Source organism: Corvus hawaiiensis, chromosome Z (genome assembly GCF_020740725.1).
Source record: "Corvus hawaiiensis isolate bCorHaw1 chromosome Z, bCorHaw1.pri.cur, whole genome shotgun sequence".
In the NCBI taxonomy this organism is placed as follows: Eukaryota; Metazoa; Chordata; class Aves; order Passeriformes; family Corvidae; genus Corvus; species Corvus hawaiiensis.
Window position 1 is genome coordinate 29,629,193 of NC_063255.1, and position 19,806 is coordinate 29,648,998.

General features: G+C 40.8%; 1 protein-coding gene across 1 annotated transcript in view; it reads right to left on the bottom strand.

Annotated features, from left to right (window-relative positions):
- DGKQ (diacylglycerol kinase theta) overlaps positions 1–19,806 on the bottom strand; it is a 97,942-nt gene that overhangs the window by 16,356 nt on the left and 61,780 nt on the right. The window contains exons 10-18 of the mRNA XM_048292392.1: positions 18,732–18,822; positions 15,718–15,772; positions 14,545–14,606; positions 14,132–14,282; positions 13,265–13,303; positions 11,468–11,583; positions 3,579–3,730; positions 2,071–2,219; positions 1,286–1,467 (exon numbers count right to left, since the gene is read on the bottom strand). Coding sequence (XP_048148349.1) covers positions 1,286–1,467; positions 2,071–2,219; positions 3,579–3,730; positions 11,468–11,583; positions 13,265–13,303; positions 14,132–14,282; positions 14,545–14,606; positions 15,718–15,772; positions 18,732–18,822 — 997 coding nt within the window. The remainder of the gene's footprint in view (positions 1–1,285; positions 1,468–2,070; positions 2,220–3,578; positions 3,731–11,467; positions 11,584–13,264; positions 13,304–14,131; positions 14,283–14,544; positions 14,607–15,717; positions 15,773–18,731; positions 18,823–19,806) is intronic.

Here is a 19,806-nt window from a genome sequence, read left to right on the forward strand (position 1 = left end):
TGCTGACATGTGTAGTCATTATTTCCAAAGTATCAAAAACGTCAAAATTTAATCTTAATTAAAAGTAACAAGCATAATAAGGCAGAAATAAAAACAAACGCAGAAATAAAACCAACTCAACTTCTCAAAGTGATTCTATGCAGTAACTTCACAAGCTGCTGAACACTGATGCCACTATTATTTTTGGCATCAGCCAGGGATTTATATTACATCATTGGTAAGACACTCTTACTTACTTCGGAAGGTGACCAGCTTACACCAGATGAATGAACTTGACTTCACCTACTCAGCTGTGTTTTAACTATCTCCCTATATGTCAGCCTCAAGTTCCTACAGATTTCGACCATTTCTTCCATTAATCCTTCCTTTGCATGCCAGTTCATTCCATAGCGCCTTTATCCTAGTCCTTGCTCTCCCATCCTTCACCTTGAAAAAGCAGAGTAGGCACCATGGGAAAATAAGCCTCTGTCTCCACCAAGTGAAAAATAGCTGGAACCTGAGCATCTTAAATCCTCCAACTGACTCATAATGCCTAGGATTTTCCAGTGACCAGACTAAAATCTTGGACAATTGCTACCATTGTCATGATTTCCTACTTTTTTTTGCAAGCCCCTTGTCCAATTTCTTCCTTTAATCTGAAGAGAGACAGAACCAGGATTCACATAAAGCTCCAAAGGCACAATCTACAATCAACATTTTTATTTTCCTAAACAGAAACAAGTTCATATGAACCAAGTGACAGTGACTTTCACTCAAAAAAATTGCAAATAACAGATGGCACATATGCAGATACACAATGGCAGTAAGATGACAGAAGGATTTACTTTGTGAATATGCTAGCAACTCCTGCTAACGTCTTAAACTGTGAATGGAAAAATTAGAGTACCTTTTGGGGAAGGGAGTGTTTTTGGTTGACAGTCCAGTTTCACAAGTGTTTTGGAAAGTGTTTTGGCATTCCTGCCAAAGCCTTTTCTTATTTGAGAAATAATTTTCATTCCAGCTGAAGCAAATAAGAATGCCATTGCCATGTGAATCTTTTCATTAATCCTCTATCAGATGCTTTTTGCTAAACAGGTACAAAACATGCTCTGCAGTCAAGCAGCCCTGCTGAAACCGAAACACTAGGTCCAGACATGTGGTGTATTCACTAGGAAACAGCTCAGTAAGGCCCAAGCACAAAGACAAGTGAGCAGTAAAAATTAAACTACGTTAATACCCATCATTTTTGTGATTTTCACTAGAACAGCAGCTCCTAAGAATCACACCCAAATGGTGCTCAGCTCACCTTGGGAGGCTCAGGTTCCGCAATACCATTTTCTGCACCTTCAGCTGGCTCTTCTGCATCCAAAAGGATAGTCCAGCGATCCATAAGAACATCATCCGCCTCATCCACAGAAACCAAAATGGAGTACGGGTCCTCCCCACTGTAGCCAGCTCCCCAGCGCAAGACCCTCCCCAAGTCATTACCTGGGCAACAGTGAAGAACACCAAAAGATAACCGTGTCTCTCAATCAGCGCATCAGCCCTGTTTTACAAATCACACGGCACTAAGGTGCTCCAATCAAGTCACAGAATTAGTTCATTTGGAAGGAAGAGCTAACTAGCAGGAAAAAAACAAAACTAAGTTGTGCTGTGTCACATGTGTTGTGTTGTGTTGCACATGTGTTTACTATTGCATACAGACACACTGGAACCTTTCCACAAAAAGTGGTAGAAAAACCTGTTATGGAGTTGAGACACCAGGGAGCAACTGCGTTTGCTGTCTTACAGCAATGGCTGATGCACCTGTGGCTGTCAGGAGGAGGATATTTTGCCCTCCCAACTCCTGCCCACTTACCCACACCCGTATCAACACTCCTGCTGCTTGTTTTTCCTGATGCTGTTTTTCAGAAAGCATGACTGACATTTCCTTGAAAAGCTGTTATTTTGGTTTACTTTCCAGCACCAGCCAGAACTGAATCTCACAGCATCTCGGCTACAAAACTGAGTCCTGTGTCACACAGACAAAGATAAAACTTTCCGGAGGACTTCTGCCCTCAGCAGAAGAACGGTTCTTGCCGTGATTCTCACCTGTTCCCAAAGGTAAGATGGCAACTGAGGGCTCTGAGCACACCAGCTTGTGCCTGATCTCCTCAAGTGCACCAAGGACCCAGCCAACAGTGCCATCCCCTCCGCACACCAGCACTCGGAAAGAGGGGACTTTGGAGAACGTGTGAAACCTTCATTGTGAAGAAAAGCAAAGGGGAAAAGAAATGTTACAATGGAATATAGGAAATGCAAAGTCCCAATATGCTATTTAAAATAACACAGTAATATTGGATTTCTGCCCATGCCCATTTACCACCAGGTTCTGGATCAGCTTCAACAACGTGAATGGAAAAATATGGAGTTGTAGATAAAGATGATTTTAAAAAGAGTAAAAACCATATTCCTCTAAGATTCTTCACAGACAGAGCTACATGGTTAATCACTTCCTTTTTCAAGGGCACAGATACCTAACTAGTCATAATTTCACCGTGAACATCTGTAACTCTCTAAATCCTAGAGGAGATGTTGATTAGTGGTGGTGTTTTTGTACTTAGTCATAGGAATCACAGTACATTTTCTTCTTCATAGTACTGTTTTCCTGGTGACGCTTACCTTTTGTGGCTTTTCATCCTACATACCAAGATATGCAAAAGAATTGTTATTTCCCATTGCACAAGAAGCAATGAACAAATGGGAGCATTTTGCCATAAAGCCACAGAAAGATTCCAAAGCCAAAACAAAATGAACTGGTTACTGAAGTTGCAGCTTGAAGTGCGTTAGAAAGACAACAGAATGATACAGTTCTGACAGAAAAATTAGTTTGTGTAGCTTGTTTATCTCGTCTCCTACATAAGCTGCATTCTTCCCACAAAGCTTTTGTTCCGAATATCTTCTCATGACAAGCTTTTTATTAAAGCAGTAGTGAAGGAATGAGGAATAGGCCACAACCATCGCTTTCAGTTTTACGAAGCTGTAACAAAGTGGGGTTGATTAAATCAAATCATCAGTTCCTGCCTTCCTACAAGCACATTATGTCCTGTTCCTTGTAGAAATGTTGCAGCTGTGATCAGGCAGGCCTTGTTAATTCTGCAACTGTGGCAAAGTTTCAAGAGTCAAAATAGAAAATTTTATTATACTTTCCTGGTAGTTCCCATTAAACATCAGAAGAAATAAAAGCAAAAATACAACCTCATCAGGAAACGTGACATTTCTCTTTCCATCTTCATTCAAATATAAAATCCATTTATTTTTAATAATTATTGAATATGTGCTATTGTAAAGTGCATATGACTTTCCCTGGGCCAGACTCTGCTAGATTTGACAGAAATATATACATCAGGAACTACTCTATTCTCTTTTCTTTAGAGAACCTCAAAGTTTAAATCTGTTCTCACAGTAAGAACCAGTCAGAAGGAAATGATCCACTGCCCTAGTCTTCAGGCATAGGACTGAAGCAATTTAAATCTTGAAAAGAAGTGAATCTAGTCCACCTTTTTAAAAAATAAGAAAACAATATAAACGAAAAAAAAAAGTAAAACATGACAACTTACCCAGGTAGTGGGCCCCCATTGGTAAGTTCAAAGACCTGATGTGGGTTTAACAGCTTTCTAAAACTGTACAGCAGATCCCGACCTTTTAGACCACCACTTTTTGGATTCACAAATACAAGAAGTGGGCAACAATTCCGTGGTATCTTGGAAGCCTGAAAGAAAACAAGAAAAAGGATTAGTCAATGCCATGAAAAGGCAGGAAAATTACTTCTGCATCTCAGAAGTATTACCTGATGCTTCCTTGATGCCTAGTAAAAAAAAATCCAGATTCTATAAATAAAAAGATTCACTGTCCAGACAATGGACAGGTTAGCTGCTGATCTTGCTTCCCTAGGAACTGAAAGCTCCTTAACCCACTCCAAGTACACATTTGAGACTAACATTAGAACCAAAGGCATTGTAAGTAGCCCTTCCTACACATTTTCAGTAAACAGTCTAGGCCAAAGAACACTGTGAGAGATAAGAGTTCTGTACTATTAAAACAGTTTCCTTGAAAAGTGAGAGCTTCTCCCCAAACCAACTGAAAAATCTTCCTTTAGTTTTGTGGTTGTCTTAGAATGCATATCAATTTACAAGGACAAAACATTTGAAAATGAAGATGTTTGGGGCAGACAGTGGTGTACCTCTCCCTATGAATTTAGAAGCTGAAAGTTTCTTTTAAAAATATGTAAGCAAAGCTTTTACATCATGAGGATTTACTCAGGGGTGTCAGTATCTTATGACCTACTGAAGCTGCTGCTGAAAGGACTCTCAAAGCCTCCAAAGAAACCACTGCAGAGGCGGCCACTGGACATGGCAGAGGTGAGATTTCCTGGGGCACTCCACGGCTTGCATGGGAACAATACCTGCAGCCTCACTGGACATCAAAACTTCCAGCCAACAGATGCACTCCCCTGGGACTGGTTTTCAGCCAGCCTGTCCACCCATAAATAGTTCTGTAAAATGATTTTTAAGTAGTTCTACAAAGATCAGAAGACACCAGCACACCTTTCATCCATCCTGCCACAAGGCTGGGGTGCAGGTACATGCCAGAAAAGTCTATTGGACATTTCAACAAGTGCACTTCTAAACAGAAACGTCTGCCATAGTCCCTAAGTGGTGGTAATTCTTATTTACAAATTGGACAGCATTCAGGGAACAGCAATTTGTCACGCAGCTGACCGGATGGATTCAGGGAACAGAACAACAGTGCTAAATATAAGTCAATTTAGACAAGAATGATTCAGGGGGCGGTGAGGCAGCAGCATGACCACAGCGTGCAAGCATGTGGAGAGATACCAACAGCTACAGATGGGAGGAGACTGCACCCAGAGAGCCTTTCAGCTGCTGCCTGTGAGCGACCACCAGAGACCATGATCTGAGGTGAACAACAGAGAAATCAGGTCAAATTAATGAGTTAGATTTCTGGGGATGCAAAACAGAGTCTGACATTGAGATACCCCAGATCTGTGAGCTGATTTAGGCACTTACAAACAAATGATTGTTTGGGTCTTCACAGTACTTGAGAGATTTCCTCTAATTTTTTGTTCTTAGAAGAGCTGAGTGCTAATCTTCTGCAACTCACACCCTGCCAGATGCGTCAACATTCAGTCACATAAAAATCCTTCTCCTCTAACACTGCCTGCATGAAAAATACTCTCTGCCATCCAGTGTGACTTGTCTCTTGACAAAGAGAAAACACACTGAAAAGAGGAACACTAAGCAGGTACGAAGGCTGGTGAAGCAGGCACAAACTGCCCCTTCTTTACTCGTCCTTCAGATTCTACCAGACATTCAGTTTGAAAATACATCTGTTTTCTTGACAAATAAATGAGCCAAACAATGGCTGTTTGGGGGGACAAAGAGCCAAAAGAACCTCAACATTTTATTTTACTGGAAAGGTTCTACTGCTGACAAAACAAGTAGGTTGATGAGAAAGAGGCTGTGAAGCTGTGCACACAGCTCTCTCCAAAGGAACCACCTTCATCCTAAACTGACAACTGAAGACAAAACACCTTTCACCTCTACATTCAGGCCTTATTGGAAAGGGAGAAGCAATTACTCAAAGCATGCCCAACACACAATAAGGGCAATATATTAATTTCTGTTAAGCACATGGAAAGGATATTTGTAGGCAGCAAAGGAAGTCTATGGAAAATAATGCATGCCACTGTCACAAAAAGGAAGGGTTCCTTGAATATTAAGTCAACAGCTTAAGGATCCACACATTCCAAAGAGACAAGCGGATTTTGTCCCCTTGAGCCATTCCAAGCATTAATGGAAGAGTAAGCAGAGCTCTGGTGTTTTCAGAAGTAAAGGCCATCTTGTTCGTCCATCAGTTCCCACATCATCAACTGCCACATCCCACTTAGGATAGTCCTTTGATAATCACAGAATCATCAAGGTTGGAAGACAACTTTAAGATCATCAAGTCCAACCATCCACCCAGCATTGCTACTGTAACACCTAAACCACTCAATCACATCACTAGCCCCAGATCTTGATGCCTCTTGAACACCTCCAGGGATGGTGACCTCCATGGGCAGGCAACCTATTCCAATGCCTGACCACCCTGACAGAGATAATTTTTTTTCTAATATCTGATTCTCCCATGTCTCAGATTAAGGCCATTTCCTCTTGTCCTCTCACTGCAGGCATGGCAGGACAGACTGACCCCCACCTCACTACACCCTCCTTTCAGGAGTTGTAGAGAGTGATGGGGTCGCCCCTGAGCCTCCTCTTCTGGAGACTAAACAACCCCAGCTCCCTCAGCCATTTCTCATATGACATGTTTTTTCTGGTCCTTTCATGAGCTCTGGACATGTCCAGCACATCAATGTTCTTTTTAAAGTGAGGGGCCCAGACGGGACACAGTACTTGAGGTGTGGCTTCACCAGTGCTGAGTCCAGGGGGACAATCACTCCCCTTGTCCTGCTGGCCACTCTGTTGCTGATACAGGCCAGGATGCCATTGGCCTGCCTTCTTGGCCACCTGGGCACACTGCTGGCTCATGTTCAGCCAGAGGTTGACCAGCATCCCCAGGTCCTTTCGCTCTGGGACTCTTTCCAGCCACTCTGCCCAGCCTGTAGTGCTGTATGGAGTTAAATCCCACAAGCATCAGAAGGCAGAGCAGCTCTGAAAGGAAACATCATGTCCCACGGGGTAAGAGAGCAAACTGTTCCCTTCCAGCACTCCTTGTCCAGCTTTTACTCTGCCCTACCCTCTCTCCTGTCCACTTACCATTTCTTCCTCTTCAGAGCTTTTTTAAAGCTTTCCTCTTTTAGCTTTTTTAGAGCTAAATTTAACCTCCAGCCATTTCAATTTTCTGAACAATACTGGCAACCTGAAACCTCAGGCTTGGTATAATGCCTGGAAACTTGTGGGGTTTAAAAAAAGGGGGTTAATGGGATAATAAAAAGAAAAAAATATGAAGTTCTGCAGCTCGAAGTAAACAAAAACTTCTTCAAAAAAGAATAAGAGCAAAGAAACCAGCACAACACTGAAGTCTGAAAAATACCTTACTTGAATGTAATAAGAACATTTGATTATCTTCTCTTCTTCAGGCAATCAGTTTCTAAAAATACTGGTTTGGGACATTTAGAAGTGACATGCTGAACACGTGTTTTATATTACTTGCTTTTACAGGCACGTTCTAACGCACTGGGTTTAAAACCAACTAACTGAAATAATTCAAAAGCATCTTAAGGGAATCACAACTATTTCTGAGACATGGTACACTCTAAAGCATTCAAAAGCACAGCTGTGTTTTGTAAAGTTGCCTGAGATCTTACTCAAGTAACATAAATTGTTGCAAATACGTATTTACAGTTTCTACTGTAAATTGCCAACTACATTTCTTGTCAAGTGTCAATACTGTACCTAAAAACCCCCAAACCAGTTAAACATATACCCTGAATGCTACTAAGATTCACAGGCAGCTGCAGCGAATGCCTGGAGCTAATAAAAAATCCCTATGTAGCGTAAACTGAACAGTCCTACTACTCAAATCCACCTTTGTTAAGGTATCTTCCAATGTAAATTCCTAACTATATGCATTTAGTAGTTGATGCAGCTATTCAGAATAAAAAGAAGAGTTTGAGAAACTGCTTATCCTTACAGTGAACTTGCTTCCCATCACAACTCGTCAATAAGCTTAAAAGAGTAAGAAACACTGCTAAATCCCCAGATAAAGGCCAGCTTCTAAGAAAACAATTATTTTTTGGTAGGCATTAAAAACTCTTGACCGTATGTACAGTAGAGCAGGGCTGTTGCTGTGCTTTCTCAAGAGCTTTCTCTTTGTTACAATTACAGAGAGCCACAAGGGTAGCACCCTTATGCTGCACAATTTTTAAAAGTTCCTTAATAAAGCCCCACTGGAGACAGACGAGTGAGTTTGTTACTGGGCAGAAGAGAGTATGTGACTCACAGCCCAAGGACTCCCTTCCCCCTTTAGCCCTGGCTTCAGTGCTGTGCTTGAGGAGTGAAATCTGCAGAAGGGTTTTGTGTTGGCTGGCATTCAGGAAGGAATTTATTGCTCCTTTCTTAGAGACAGCTGAAGGAGGCTCCGTGATTTAGACACTCTGACAGTCACTGTGAATTGCGTAATTTGTCAGGAGTAGCACAACATGGCTTTAGACTGGGGCAAGATGTTTGTTATCCATGCTAATCCCCTTTCCATTGACTGTATTGTGTAATCACATCTCACAACAAAGCAGAACAAGTCGTTCTGTGCCACCAGCCTACCAAAGTTTCAACCACGGCACATCTTCCTGGGTGGTGGGCTGTCTCCCGGAACTGCACATATCTCTGACAAGTAGAATTCAACATTTGCAAGCAACTGCCAGCAGCATCTTCCATGTGGAAGGACTCACAATGCCCCAAGCACAAAACTTCTCCACCCTGGCCAGAAAGGACTCATTATCTGATGCGGAATTACATGCAAGGTGTCGCAACACAACTGGAGCAGCAGCTGGGTCAACCCCAAGCCTTTTCTTTATTTTTTGGCATATTGCAGAAATGGAGGAATCACAGAATCACTGAAGTTGGAAAAGACGTGTAAGAACAAGTTCAACCTTTAACTGAATACCACCTTGTCAACTAGACCACATCACTAAGTGCCATGTCCAGTCACTTCTTGAACACCTCCAGGGATTGGTGATTCCACCACTTCCCTTGGCAGTCCATTCCAATGCTTGAAAACCCTTCCAGTGAAGGTTGAAAAGGGTGACAACCCTTTCAGAAGGGTGAAAAGTAATCACTCATGTTTCGGCTAAAAGGCTAATTTAACTACGATGATTTTAAGATGTAAATATTTGTGTGAGGATTTAGTGGAATGAATGAAACTGAAAGTTTCATCTCTTTGGGAACCTTCTACATCTTTTCCTGCTACTCTTAAGGAATCTAAACAGTATTATCAGAGGGCACTCCACTAGTAAAAGGCGTTAGTGATAAAGCCACAAAAACCTGTGCTGGTATTGGCCTCATACAATTGTCTGCTGACTTCCTTGCTTGCCAATGCTGCAAAACAAGTTCTGGTAAATTAGTTCTGAACGGAAGGATGTCTTTCACCTTGACATGATACCAAAGAGTGAAACAAAACTGTCCCCACAGTTTCTTACACACAGCAGCTAAACTGCTTTATAAATACTGCACTTTTTTTTTTCCACACTCCAGTGAAGAGAGTATTTTCATTTATTTGAATATTGTGAAATGAAAAAATGTTCAATTAAATTCTTAAAGGCCTGAAACAGCGAACAGATCAACACATCTGGTAACATTAACTGCTTGACTTTCTAATAAGCAGCTTATGCAAACTGATTCTGCACTTAAACTTCTCAGTAATGGTAATAAGGGGGTGAATTTCTTCAGGTAGACCTGAGCATGCCAGACTAGAACTGTGCCTCCTCCTTAGATGGTATATCAGACACAGAGTAAGCAAATTCCACCTCAGAAAAATAAGAGTAGCAACCTGCTAACCACCAATACTCCTGTGCTTTTATCAATTTTTAAGAAGGGCTATTTTGGTTTGTTGTTTTTTGGTTGGTTAGTTTTTTCTTTAATTTAATTGGCAATTTGGAAAAATCATTAGCTCTTCATTCCCAACTTCTTTGTATTTCACTCACAAAAGGAATGTTAAACATGGTGTAAATTTAGTATTGTGTCAGTTCCTGTGTATTTCCTGGTACTGTATTTAAATGATCACACATATAAACAAAGACTAATATTATCATAGGCTAAAAAGATAGCCTGGGTTGAAAGTACTGCAGGAGGTCATCTAGTCCAACTGCTACCCAAAGTAAAGACAATAATCAACCATTAGTCTACCTTGGGTAATTAGTGAATGGCATAAGCTGGCTGGACAATCATGTAAAAAACAATACTTGAAGTATCATTTAGATTAACTGTTGGCTCCTTTCAGTGAGATGACCAAATATAAACAACACATGCTGAAATGGAAACATAATGTTTGTGCCCCGGTACAGCCCCTCTCTCCTGCTCACATATTAGAAATTAATCCCTAGCAGTCCCCTGAACTGGAGTTTCTAAAAAATATCTTGCATCAGATAACAACAATATCCACATTTTCCTGGCATCAATAAGTTCTCTTCAAACATAGCCAGTGTCAGAAAAACAGACATATGTAATCAGCGGAGTGGAGTATTTCCAACTTCACACCGCAGACACCAAATATAGGCTCATAATGCATTTGCCTAAAAAACACCAAAAACAAGTATCCAAAAGTTCATGCTGCTTTCTGTTTCTCGTAACAGGCACTCTGAAACCTAGTTTGGACAAGGGGGCCTTGATTTCTAAGAACTTCACAAAATGTAATTCCTATGCATGCATAAGAACAAGGCTCTTATATTTTTAGGAGGGATTGTAACTTTTGATTTTGCCAGTTGCATGTGAGCACTACCACTAGTGTCTGCTCATACAAAACCCATAATTTTGCCTTCAGAAAACCCTGACAAGTGTAGGACTCATTTTTAAACAGTGAAAGCAGATATGTGAGTAAGCATCTATGGCCATTGAACTTGATACCCTCCTATCTAAAGATGTTTCATAATTCCCACTAATAGTGTAATTTTTTGAAGTTTTTGACCTGTGAAGTTCCAAGAAGTCAAACCAAGACTCTCACTTCACTTGCATAATGCAGCTCCAGAAAGATAGTAACTGCAAGATACACAACACCTCAGCAGAAAGTAACTACAACAACACTCTTTTTTGGACAGAACCTACATAATCCTGGTTAAAAATATCACTTCACTCAGCTAATCATTTTCCTCTTCTCACATTGACTCTACTTTATTAACATGAAACCTATTATTAAACCAACTGATTCATATGAAAGTGATTTGTAACAATAAGAATAAATCAGAATCAAGCCTGAATTTGTGAAACAACTCTTGCACTAAGTCTTTCAGAAGACTATGTTCTTCTGAAATCCTCAAGAAGTAAACAAGGTCAAACTGCCTCTGCTACAGAATGGGGGAAATGAAGCTAATGTCAATGTGAAAATAAGCAGAAGTACTTTACCTCATAGTTAATGAGGAAACACATTTAGCTCCCATAACAAAGTTCTGTAAGCATTTTAAGACGTAACAGCTGAAACTGAAACCCCACTTAACATCTTGATTTTTGAAAGAAACAAGGAGAAAAAAGCTGTTTTTCTCCCCTTTATAGTTGCATAGTTAGGCAGCTGTAGATTGACAATTCAACAGTAATAGGATAAGTGACTTACTGAATATATCATACACATGAAGTACAGGCTCTGAAGTATTTTTTTTTATCACACTACTTACAGTATGGCCTCTTTGAATAAAGCATATTTTCATTTAGTTCTAGCAGAAAGAATTTTAAGGCAGTTTTTTTCTTTTAAAGACATTTTTAAATTCAAACCTGTCTCTTACCATAACTGCAGGAATCACCACAGCATTCAGAGGCTTGTCATTGACAACAGTATCTTTAACTAGCATATATATTCTTTCAGCTTCAGAAAAACATGAAATTTGGAGTACAACAGCACCTGTAAAGAGGCATCAGAACTACTTTTTATATTTTCTATTATTATTAGAAAATAGGTCTCATATTACAGCAAAAGTTTACTCAGTTTACTGAGGACATTATTCAGCAAAACTTATTCTGCAGTTGTTTGCTATCAGTTGAATTGTGTTGTGTTTTTAAACCTTCTTTCCTACCCTCAAACACACTTCAGGTATTTGTTAAAGCAAAGCAAGTTGAAGACAAGAGTTGCAGCACAGAACTGATGCATATTTAAAGATTTCCTCTGAGCTTCAGGGGTAGGGCCTATTTGCATACTCTTTATCATAACTAACATTCTGTTCTCATCATGTACAAGTTGCAGAGGTATCAGGTTTCATTTTGTATCCAATTATTAAAAATCCATTAGTTCTCTTCATTTACAATATCTCAGTAAGAATTAGTGCCAGCAAATATTTGGGCTGATAATCAAGTCTAGATCTTTATGTTGGCTTAGGTTCTGAATAGAGAAGTTAGGGAAGAAGGGAAGATAAAAGAGAAAAAAACAAAATAACCACTGACAAAATAACCACTGACAAGTATAAAGTAAGATACTTGGTGAGGAGGAAAACAGGGCAGAACAACACAAAAATGCATGGACAGTATATGAGAGGTAGGCTGGTAACATAACCTGGCTGCAACAAAAAGGGAGAGTTAGGAAGTTATGAGAACCACAAAAATACAAACATAATAAGAAAGTGGCAATAAAAGTCACATCCAAGCAGAAACATCTAATAAACACATGCATGTAAATTTGGTTTAATGATGCTGTGACATGGGAAGAGTATCACAAAACCCAGTATTCTCCACTGACAAATATGGAAAGGAGAAGGTACATCTGAAAGCTTTACAGCTCTTGCTATGAAAAAATCAAAATCAATCCGTGTCAATTAGTCATGTGGAGTCAGCAAAAACACAAAGGAAGTCAAACACATCAGTCTTCAAAACCATGCTCTAGAAAGATCCATTTAGCAGACATGTGGAAGCTAAGCCTGCCAAAGGATGTGAAGCATCTCGACTACAGATACCTAAACATACAGAAGAGAAAATTCCACACTTTTAATTTTTACCAAATGCAGATCTCCACCTGACCACAGCACTAAAGCTGCCCAGAGCCACTGCTGCTCCAGCTCTCAGAAGCCTCATGGCTTCTCCAACTTTGCTGAAATAAAATTAATACAGACAGCAAAAGCAAAGAAACAGCTCAAGAGATGAAGGCAGATAGGAATGCGTTTATTTTCTTCAACTTTCAGCCACTGAACTCTAGCTCTTAACACTGCTAGGAAACAGTGACTATGAAACAGTCCCACTGAGTCCAAAAGCAGTACCAAATTTTAGTATTCTTGAAGTCAAAGAAAGAACACTTGAAGGCTTTTTAACAGTTCTGTGTTGTTAAGATTATGCAGTTGAAGTGCAACTTCAAAACTCATTTTTATGATGAAATATTACCACCTTCTGTTATACACAGCATGAAGCCAACCTTTTAACTTTTTTTTAATAAGCTAGCACTAATCCACTGCTCTCATAAGTACAATGTGTTATATTTTACCTGAAGGGCTTTTTGCTTATGCAGTCAGACTAACATACTCTGAGCTTCCAGCCTCTAGTATTACGCTGCAGTTTTGAACATAGACATTGTTTGCACGACTAAAAATTTTAATGCTTACCTTGTGCTTGATAAACATGACTCACAGATACTACATTTGCTGCAAAGGGGAAAAATATAAACACATAAAACCTTGGGTACATTTAGAGTAAATATTTAAAATATTTTTAAAAGTTACATAAATATAAATAAATATTAAAAGTTATACAAATACAGGGAGAACCTCCAGCTAACGCTTTCCTTCTCAAGTTTACATTGCAAGTAAGAAAAGCTAAACTGATTTTCATAAAAGGTGACTAAGAAGTCTTTGCGACATTTCAAGTTTAATTCCTCTTGAAGTGACATAAAAGATTGGGAAAAATGCTTTGTTTCCTGCAATAAAAAGCATGACACATTCCTGACACTGTTTATACAAAGTATCGGTTAAAGGAATATCATGAAAATTCAATTACACGTCTTTGAAAAAGAAAAATAAATTCTTTTCCCCTAGTGTTTGTCCATACGTGTGTGCACACACTGCTCATACTTGTCCATGATGGGGCACAGAGCTCATGAATAACATGGAGAACAGCCCAGGCAAAAAGTGTCAGAGGTTAAAAAAGGCAAGGGACATTCTGCACGTGGTTTAAGGTATGTATAGTTCTTCTAAAGAGTGATGCATTTTCACACACACATACAAAATAAAAGGTGTAGTCACATACAACCCAAGTAACATAATAATTATTCTCTAAATAATGAGCTGTCACATCTCTCCTGCAACTGTGAGCATGTTAAAATGATTAAAAAAGCCCACATGAGTGTAAAAGGCAGAATGATTTTTTAAAATAAGGTCAGGAAAAGTTAAAATTATAAGAAAAATGAGCGATTGATGCTGCTACATTTTGTTCTGTACAAGTTAATGTGTCTGAAAATGCACCTGTTTACTTACTTTTGATAGCTAATTCTTCCTTGAGAATATTTGTGTATTCTTCAGGGGAAAGCTGAGGTGGAAGGCCACCAACAAATAAATCTACTTGTACAATGGATTTGCTGTTTTCCACAATGTAAAATCTTGTTTGATTCATCTGACGTATTGAAGTCTACGAAAATAAAGGAAAATAAATGACATGACATTTGGCAAAAAGATACTGTGAAGCAAAATCCAAAATAGTTCTGCACTTAGCAATCATGTCCTCTATGCCTAGAGAACATCAGAAACAGAAACAAACTTCAGTTCAAGCACTTAGCTTCTCTACCCTTGAGCCTGCTTAGGGGGTAACCAGTTACTTTTTCTGTAAGAGAGATTCCATACTTGCTATGAAAAAAAATTTAAAAAAAATCACATTCCTTTCTCAGGTTTACCTTTCTTATGTCCTTGAGTCTGTTAAGAATCAGTTCCTGATTGTCCAAGACCATGCGCTGCACTGGAGTGGACAAGACCATTAATCATGTTAGAAAGCATGTAAATTATTATCAGGCTCAATTACACAAAAACAATAAGAAAAACATTTAGGGAAAAAGTACAGCTCTGCACACAACTAATTTTATCATAAAGGACCATGCAGACCTGAGCTACTTATGATCCAACAGAAAAAACACATAGGTGCTTGGAACAGTCTGACTTTTTTCACAGTTCCTAAACACCAGCCTCCTTTAAAAAAAGGCAGAAACAGCCTGAACCCACTCAAAAGACAAGCAGTATACTTTGGTAATAATCTAACTGTTTGACAGAAGACTTTAAGACTATATTCCTTAACAAGTACTGTAATAACCAACTTCGGTATTTTATCAAAATATTAAAACAATTCTAACAACTTCCAGTTAAAGTAAGGTTGGAAATGATGCTTTAAAACGGAGTACCAGAAACCAACCAAGGTTATGACATTAACAAAGCTGCCATAACCTTATAAAACAACTTCCCAATAATGCTCACATATAAAGCAAAGCAGAACTACAAAGATATTTACTCAGCTGTGGTCAGAGCATTAGACTACTTCAATGTCTTTATTTATTTCTCCATTCAACCTTGCAAATACTGAAGCACAAAGAGATGTAAACTGGGAGAACACCAGCCCAGTTCCTGCAGGATCACAAAACACTTGAGCAATGCTAGGACTGCAGATTTCTGTTCTTCCTAACACACAAACATATTACTCGGACTGTCTTAGGACTCAAACTTACTCTTCCATGGGAGAAAGAAGACAGAGGAAGGGAACCATTTGAACTTTAGAATTAATCTTTAATAAATAACTGCAATTAAGAAAATTATGTCAGTTAAACATAGCTCCCCAAAATAGGGCAGAAGTGTCAATACCCACCAGAAATTGCAAATGAGATTTTACGTAATAATGAAGGGGAACCTTATTCCCACAGGACATACAAGACTGAAAAGAACCTGCATCACTCCTGATTAAGTATTTCAACATCATCATCAAGTTTCATTTGTGTTTTTTATTGTTGAAAATGAATTGTGTTAGAATGGGGAAAAATCCCACGGAGATCAGATGTGCCTTTCGCCAATGCTCCTTGACTTACCTTGCTTACTGCCCATAAGCACTTCCACCAATTTGAAATTCTGGAGGCACTCGGTCTGCCAAAAGATACAGAATGTAAATGCAGCTTCTGAACGACATAATTTTCCCAGATGTTTACATTATTGTGTTATATACTGTACACAGTGTATAACAGAGCATGGAAAATTAAACATTTTAAAAAAATTAAATATTTTTAAATCAACCATGATGTTCTTCCTCTGATCAACTCCTTCCAAGACAGGAATAATCTTCATTTTACACACTCATGGCATTATGCTACCATGCTCCTAAAAACATTGGCACTGTCACAGCCACATTGTGATGGGGCCCCTGTCCAGCACGGTTGATCCCGTTCGTGCTTCAGCGATGAACAGCTCATGTGGGGTATTTCCTGAATGTCCTTCCAGAGAAAGCATGCAGGACTGGGAATAAGCCCGCTCTTTGAGAAGATGGCCCAGAAACCAGCTTGGCAAAACCAGGCTGACCACTCCCCATCTCATGGGGCACTCCACAGGCACTGATGGAACAAAACCCTCTTCACATGTGCCACAGTCTCTTCTCCAAGCTACTGCTAGGGAGAAGTCAAGTCCCTTGCAGCTGGATCAGAAGAGCAGCACCAAAAGCTGAACCATTTATGACAAAACCTTGCAAACATATGACACTCATGACTGAGGAAGGGTCTTAAATTTTACCCTTGAGACTCAAGAGAAAAATGACCTTGCTTTGCATGTCATGAACAGGGGTGTTGAGAGCCTCAACTGCCTACATGTGCTTTGCCTGATACTTGATGAAAGCAACTTGGGAGCATCTGCAGCCCAGGCAAATGCTGGATATTAAAAAGAGATTTCCTGTATGCATGTTTATATAGAGAAACAAGTAGAGCGTTTAAAAATTATCACTACTGGAGAAATTGCAACTGAGCCAAAGAATTAAGTCTCTTTAGAGCATATAGCTAGCTTCCCAAATACAGAGATCTTTCCCTAACAAAATTCCCAACTATACTGTTTGACTGTTGTTTTTTTTCAGAGAAGACAAAACTTTGGACATCGTTGTACCAATTTTTGTCAAAAGGTCCACAGCACTTGAGGAAATGGACTGACAACAGATCCTGGAAGTATTCTGCAGCCAAAACAAGCTGCATGCTTTACACAATGGATATACCTAGTCAGATCTATGATTATCACTTACTGCACATAGTAGTCACATGCATGTTCCAATGTACTCGTAAATAACCCCAAAGGGCAGCAGTCACCCTCTGCAAGCCCCTGGAGCAGTGGAACTGTGCTGATTTCCTGGTGTGCTCACAAGCCCCAGGTGCAGAAGAAAATGCGCACGCTACAGCTTTGTGTCTCCACACTGGTTGGGCTGGCCAATAGCTTGGTACGCTAGCAAAGCCTACTAACATGTTTCCTGAAAGTCATATTGTTTTGGCACCAACCCTAAGAAGGACAGGCAGACTGAAAAGAGATTATCTTCCAAGGAAAGCATGTGCATCTACAAGATTACAAGATGTATCTAGTAATTTCCAGTGATGTGGGAAGGAATGCAGACAGTGAAGAACGTGGATGCTGTTTCAGCCTTGAGTCTTTCCTTGCAGTGCTTGGGGGCTGGCTACAGAGATGCTGGTTGCTACCATAGGAAGAAAATTTCTGCAGTGCTCTTTAACATTTTTATAAATTGTCTGGATGAAGGAATCAAATGCACTGAGAGTTTCCTGAGGATACTAAGCTAGGAGGAACTGTGGACTCCCTCAAAGGTAGGGGACACTTATGGGGAGATCTGGATGAGATAGAGAGCTGGGAAATCACCAACCATTTGAAATCTAGCAAGAGCTACTGCCAGATTCTCAACCTGGGATGGTGTAATCCTGGTTAAAAATACAAGCTGGGGGATGAGAGCTGGAGAGCAGCCCTGTGGAAAAAGATCTCGCGGACTGGGTCGGTGGCAAGTTGAACAGGAGCCAGCAGTGCCCTGGCAGCCAGGAGGGCCACCTGTGTCCTGGGGTGCATCAGGCACAGCATCACCAGCTGGGCAAGGGAGGGGATTGACCTGCTCTGCTCTGGACTGGGGTGGCCTCACCTCGAGTGCTGGGGGCAGGTCTGGGTGCCACAATATAAGATGGACATCAACCCATTTGAGTGTGTCCAGAGCAGAGTGACCGAGATGATGAAAAGTCTCAAGGGCAAGACTTGGAAGGACCTCTCTGAGGTCACTTGGTTTGTTCAGCCTGGAGAAGAGGAGGCTGAGAAGTGACCTCATCATGGTCAACAGCTTCCTCAAGGCAGGGAGTGAAGGGAGAGGTGCCAATCTCCTCTCTCTGGTCACCAGAGATAGAACCCAAGGAAAAGAGAATGAAGCTGCATTGAGGGGAGTTCAAATTTAGGAAAAGGTTCTCCTCTGAAAGGGTGGCTGGTCACTGGAACAGGATCCCTAGGAAAGTGTTCATGGCACCAAGTTTGTGAGAGTTCAAGAAGTGTCTGGACAATGCTGTTAGTCATACACTTTACTACCAGGAAATCCTGCAAGGAGCAGGAAGTTGGACTCAGTGATCTTTATGGGTCCTCTCCAACTTGAGATATACTGTGATTTTATAATTTCCTTCAAAGCAGCATAGAGAATTAGGAGACAAGCATGATCATCCTAACAGTGATTGCCAGTTTCCCAACAAGGTAAAATTAGCAGAGTAGCTACATACGTAAGTGTGTTTTAAATATTTCAAGACATAAATAACCAGTAAAAATATGCTGCATCCCAAGAATCATGGTGTTCATGCAAGTAAATCTGCTTGATCCAGAAACACTGATGGTACCTTCCAGTACAGAGCACCCATACCCACCTACCCTGAAGATTGCTTTAAGCTTTGAGCAGCATGCCAGTCACAAAAGATCATCCACCAAATGCTAACAACATTTACATTAACTGCGAATTAAGAGACTGCAATTTTTCTGAAGAGAAAAATACATACTTCAGGGTCACTCAGGTGGTATATGGCTGTGCTTAGGTTCTTTCACTTACCTGCCTTCCAAGTAATGGGAGCACTTCTTTGATCACGGTCTGCACAGTGCTATCCTTATTTACTCGTAGAGAAACATATGCCATTCCCACCCTAAGGAGAAAAATACTTATTTTAGGACAATCATTTGATCTGTGTGTACCTTTTTAAACTAAGTATAAAATTTTCTCTGGCAGTAGGCACATATTTGAATTAGTTGGAGAAAGCTGTTCACGGAGGCTCATGGCAGATGTGGTATGTCTCGGTTTTGAAAGACAGGTGTCTGCTAAGGAAGGCAGAGGCCCCCCTTGAAGTGGCAGATATAACCCCTTTTCCCTCCAAGTTATTATATTTTGAAATCAAGGGCCTTTAGGCAAAGATATGGGAAATAGGAATAACAGTTCTTTACTCTATATATATATGTATATAACCAGTCAAACAAAACAACAATAACTCTGGCAGTAACAGCAATCACAAACCCAGTGCCAGCCTTCTCGGCTGTCAGGCCCTTTCCCCTCGGGTGCAGTTCCGCTCGCAGCCGGCAGGGGCGCTGGCGGCTCCCGGTGAGCAGGGCAGGTGCGATGGTTCCCCCGCGGCTGCAGGGGGCGCTCCGGAGCGAGCTCGGGGAGCACGCGGCACCGGTGCCCTGGGATCCCGGGAAGGATGGAACAAAGGCTTCACAAACCCCTGGGCAGCTGATCCCGGGCTCTCAGGAACAGCAGGCTGGAACGGCAGGGACGAACGCAAATCCCGGGTGGCAGACGAGATGTATCCAGATGGGAAAAAACCACGGAGGCCCAGGCAGGCAGGGTGAGCAGGGCTACAGCGTAGCGAAAGCTCGAAGCAGCAGCGGAGCAGGACAGCCACAGCTCGGTCTCCAGCAGGGCAGGGAAAAGCGGCTTTTGGGGTCCCGGCGTTGCTTCCAGCAGGAAGAAAGAACGGCCAAAAAGAAAGCAGCAGCAGCTCCTTTCTCTGCAGCTTCTCTCTCCGGACGCTCAGAGCGAACTGTCCCCACACCCAGGTGTAGACAAAAGAGTAGCCAGGCCTGCCCCACTCCCCTTTTTGTCTTTCTTAAGTACAGCTATTTGTCCCCTAGCA